A 5326-nucleotide genomic window follows, 5' to 3' on the forward strand; every position below is an offset into this window, starting at 1 on the left:
ATTTCTTTGCCCAGGTGCCAGGCCAACAAAAGTGATGTTCGCCTGAATCCAGTCCTTGCAAAAGAGGGAGTTTCTGTTGTGGATGTGAAAACTAGCATTGGCCTGGGCTGTGTTGGCCATGAAATAGTGGGAGAAGGTTTTTGCCTTTTCAGGGGATTTTTAGTGCTAGTTTCATGGGCAGCAGCACTCAAGGGTAGCAGAGCTCAGTACAGCTGGTCTTTCTGGAAAGCAACTTCCAAGCACAAAAACTGTCCAGAGCAATAAATAGAAAAATAACCAGATATTTCAGGAGAGTAGCTCAGCTAAAGAAAGAACTCATCAATAAGCTCTCTAGAAAAAAAAAAGAAGCATTCAGGAGGTGGGTGCAAGGAGTCAAGGAGGAATTTAGAAATAGAATCATAGAATCATAGAATCTTTAAGGTTGGAAAAGACCTCCAAGATCATCAAGTCCCACCATCAATCTAACACCACCATGCCTACTAAACTATGTCCCAAAGTACCATGTCTACACGTTCTTTGAACACCTTTCTGACTAGGTAGTCTCTTGGTCCTGGTGAGAGATGACTTTGCTGTCTTAATCCTGACTTTGTTGGTCAACCCAAAAGGACAGGTTGAGTTACACATAGGGTTTCAGAGAAATCAGGGAGCACATTAACCTCACACAATGGCAGGAGATACTTTCTTCTGGAAGGGGTTATTTGTGCTATTGGCTACAAAGCTAGCCAAGGTAACTCTGGTGAGAATCAGTCAAGCAGTTTTCAGGCATTGGGGCAAGATCAGTCTGTACAAATATAGAGATCTGCAGTGTAGTGACATGACACCGTCCTTTTTCCTTCTCACGCACACATCTCACTCACAAGCTTTGTCTCCAGGCCCTTTCTGAACGTCAACAAACAGCTGGAGTTCAGCCACTCGGTGCCAACTACATCTAGCATGGGGCTAACGTGGGGCACAGGCATAGGTTGGAATTCAGAGAAGGGGAGGTGCAGAGACACCTTTTCTGTTGCTGCACAGTAAAATTAAACCCATATTGAACTGGCTTATTTTCTGCTTCCTTGCTCCCCTCCCACCCCCTGCCTCCCCTTCCACAAGTTCAGCAGTTATCCCTTGAGCAGCTAAACCTCACTTCTCAGTTTCTCCACTTTTTAAAGACATATAGTTATTCTCGAAGCTGCCAATCAGGCTAACGTCCACGATTCTGACAGTCTTTCTAAAATCATTCCTAGTGCCGTGAGTGTCAGGGGAGGAGCACTGGCAATACCAGCATCCTGACCTTTTCTCCTGAGGCTGCTTGCTCATAATGAGATGTGAGTGGCAGAGACGTGTCTGGAGAAGAACATCCAGGTGGTTTCAAGGCAAATGACAGAGAGGAAAAGAGATCTCCACTGCCGCCAGCAGCATCACAGACTGAGGAGCAAGTTCCTGCCTGTTGGCTCCTGGCAATGGTAAATCCCTTTTGGCGTGCCCTGAAATGCTGAGATAGCATGACAGTACAGCTGCCACCAGAAGCAGCTGCAGCCACCTGTGAGCTTGACTGGGCTCACTGGAACGGGCTTCCTTCAGCTTCAGGAAATCTGCCCGTGAGACAGTCAGTGCACGAGAAGTGCTCTGGCAGTTTTCTGTCAGCAAAGCTGGCCTGAACTGTGCCTCTGATTTTGTGAAGCACTGAGTTGTTGGGGAGCTTAAAAGAAGAGGCTGTAGGTTTGAGGGCGTTTTGAAATCAGCAGGAAATGCTGGTATGTGGATAACCTGCATGTAAAGGGTTGCTCTGAGTTAAAATTTTAACTTAAAATAAATGAGAGTATCTCAGAATTTTTCAGAAAAATAAACAACCATTTCATTTTCCTGTCCATTCACATGCATAAGTAGGTAGGTTAGGTAATGGCTCACAGTCACTTTTCCCTCAAGTGAGTTCTAATTTTATCTTGGAAATTCTGAATGGCACTTCTTTGAGAGAGAAAAATCTGAGTGAAAATGGCAGGAATACCTAGAATACCTAAAATAAAAAAACAAACCCAAACTATTAAACTATTAAGACAACATATTTTTGTGAGTTCAGATTTTTCTCTTGAGAAAACCATCTTGTGTTTTTCGCTTGGGTAATGTGAATGCTTTTATCACGTGTTTTCTAACCTGCTGTTTTCATCATGAATACCGTAGAGCTTCTTGAAGGGAGTTAGTGGTAGCTGGAGAGACACAGCCAGCACCGTCAATCCTGTCTCACTGGAGAGAACGTTCCTTCCCCAAGTCAAACTGAGATTCTTTAACATCTTTCAGCAGAATCTCTTCTTTATAAGAACCTTATGAAGAACGAACCTGTTATTGCAGGGCTGCTCGCTTCCAGCTCACATCCTTCAGACGTGCTCAGCAAGAAGTCTTTGTGCTTCAGGAAGGTGGGAAATGCAAAGAGAAGGCTCAGTTCCCCAGAGAGCCAGAGCATTGCTCTGCTTCTGTGAGGGCTTGCTGGGGACTGGGAAGCATTGCTGGGTTGGGATCAGAGCGAGTGAACCCTTGGTCAAATTTGGAAGCTACCACAAATCCAAGCAACACAGCAGGAAGGTTAGGAATGGTGAACTAGATCGGGTTTATTCTGAAGTTACAAAAGCCTGACCTGTTCAGGAAAACTGAGCATCCTGAGGAGATCATTGATTTTTGATCACTTCCTTCTTTGTACGCCTGAAAACTGCATGAGGCAGGCATTAGATTGCTTGCATAAAAATGCCTGTTAGCACCCTGAAACCTGTCATTTCTGCTTTAATGGCTGCCAATCCATCTTGTTAATGTGTCCCACGGTTGCATCATTGTCACTGGGTTCACTGGAAAACAGAAGTCTGGTTCACTTCTGAGGGAATTTTACTTCTGAGGGAATTTTACTTCTGAAGGAATTCACCCTTCGGCCACATAAAAATGAGTAATTCAGATCTAAGGTAGTCTCTAAGCTAGTGTCTCACATCTCTGTGTGTAGACAGAGCTTCAAGGGATGATGGCTTATATCTGAAGAGAGCGAGAATGAGTCTCTCTCACTATGGTCTAAGAATCAGGTCAGGTCTTGCCTTACCTTGCCTTGACACTTTTCTCCCTTTTCACCTCTTTCCTCCTTTTCACCCTATTTCTTCTTAATGGCCTGACATTAAATGTAGCTTTTTCACAATCTGATCAAGAAATGTAAGCAAGGCTGTTCTTAAGGGGGCTACTCTTTATTCATTGTCTTCCTTTGTTTCTCACCTATCACCAGGTATTCTATGTAGTTAAACCTCACCTAAAAAAAAAGGTAAGGTCGTTTTATCTGCGTGACAAAAACCAGTCATTCTGACTCAAGGATTCTGTTCAGTCCTCTCCTTACAAACCTTGCTGCAGCAAGAATCTCATGTTAGATTTCCAAATTTTCATGCAGATCTTGGTCAAACTCATCTAATATGCCATCACATGTATGCTGATGTTTGCAGTCTCTCTGTATGCTTGAATTGTATGTAATGGTGGACAAGCCATCAGCATCCTCTAAGAGCCTATTGTTTGGATTGCTCTCTGTAGGAAAAATGCCCGGAAGAACAGGCTTGGAGAACCACACTGCTGGACCTGGATTCATTCTTCTGGGATTTTCTGACCACCCTAGCCTGCAGGGCTCGTGCTTCACTGTATTCTGATCATCTACCTCATGGTTCTCATTGGGAACAGCCTGATTGCCCTCATCACAGTGATGGACTCAAGCCTTCACAGCCCCATGTACTTCTTCCTGAGGAACTTGTCCTTCCTGGAGATCTGCTACACATCAGTCACTCTGCCAAATATGCTGGTGGGTTTCCTGATGGATGATGGCAGGATCTCCTTCCTTGGCTGTGCTGCCCAGCTGTATTTCCTGGTTTTACTGGGCAGTACCCAATGCCTTCTCCTGGCTGCCATGGCCTATGACCACTACGCAGCCACCTGTGACCCCCTGCGCTATACCCTCACCATGAATGGAGGGCTCTGTGTCAGACTGGTAGTGGGGTCATGGATGGTTGTCGTACCGGTGCAAGTAGGACAGACATATCAGGTGTTCACTTTGCCCTTCTGTGTATCCCATGACCTTCACCACTTCTTCTGTGATGTGGTGAAGGTCATGGGACCTTCACCCATTCCCCCTCTGCTGGAACAGGCTTGTGCAGACACTTTCTGGAACCTAGTGACGCTGTACACCATCATCTTGTTTTTTGCAATCCTTCCCTTTTGCTTCATAGTCATTTCTTACTTTGATAACTTTTTATCCAGGCGATTCTGAAAATGCCTTCAGTTCCGGGGAGACGCAAAGCCTTTTCCACCTGCTCCTCACACCTTGGTGTGGTCACTCTCTTCTATGGCTCTGCCACAGTAGTCTACTTAAAGCGACGGTCAAGGGACTCTGCAGAAACTGACAAATACTTTGCCCTGTTCTACACAATTGTGGCCCCTGTGTTTAATCCTGTCATCTATAGTCTGAGGAACACAGAAGTGAGAATCGCCCTGCAGAGATTCCTATGGAGAAAGTGATACAACAGAGCAGTCAAAATAGTCCCAAATAGTCCCAAATGTCCTGGTGAGGTTCGTTGTTGCCTGATCATTGGCATCTCCTATCTGGTTAAAAAAAAAATCAAGTGTTCTGCCTGGCTTTGATCCTCTTCAAGAAGGGAAGTGGTCTCCTGAGGTGTTCCTGTCATGACATGCTCCACCTAGATTCTTTGTATTTTAGAGGACCTTCAGTCCTCCTGGATAGTTTAATGCAAATAACTACTTCAAGCTGTGTCTGAACACAGTTACCACTAAAAGGAAACTGTCAAAGCATAGTCAATATTCAAAGCATAGTCAATTGTCAAAGACCTCTAGAGAATGACACATCCAATGAAGAGATGACTACCCTCAGGTTTGAGAAATCACTACCTAGACCACACAGCTTGTCCACAGTGTCTCTCAGTGGAATCAACTAAAAAAACGTTAAAAGACATCAAATTCTTCTTCCCCTTTGTGATGTCTTTCACTGAGTTATGTAACCCTTGACTAACTTGACTAAAGGGGAAAAAAAAATGAAAGAAACAATCCAACCCTGAAATGGAGTCACAGGAACATTGTGGAGTTTCTGTTCTTGGAGATTTTTACTACTCAGATCAATACCACCCAACTGGGCAAATCTGCGAGTAACCTGGCCTGAAATCAGTGGCACCCTGCTTTAAGCAGGAGGGAGGACTGGAGACCTGCCACAGTCTGTTCCTGTCTGAGTGGTGTCCTGAATCTGTGACAAAATCTTTTCCACATAGACCTACTAAACAGTGGCTGAAAAGAGACCCAGACTGAATTTCTGTCCTTGTTTCAGTGT

At 44.6% G+C, this 5326-nt stretch overlaps 1 protein-coding gene across 1 annotated transcript; it reads left to right on the top strand.

The window, feature by feature from the left end:
* Positions 1-3536: 3536 nt before the first annotated feature.
* Positions 3537-4506, top strand: LOC147600832 (olfactory receptor 10AG1-like). The gene is given in 3 exon segments (XM_086747062.1): positions 3537-3639; positions 3642-4234; positions 4237-4506. Coding segments are annotated over 3 exon segments (966 nt in total).
* Positions 4507-5326: the final 820 nt, after the last annotated feature.

The sequence above is a fragment of the Chlamydotis macqueenii genome, chromosome 4 (genome assembly GCF_036417535.1).
Source record: "Chlamydotis macqueenii isolate bChlMac1 chromosome 4, bChlMac1.mat, whole genome shotgun sequence".
In the NCBI taxonomy this organism is placed as follows: domain Eukaryota; kingdom Metazoa; phylum Chordata; class Aves; order Otidiformes; family Otididae; genus Chlamydotis; species Chlamydotis macqueenii.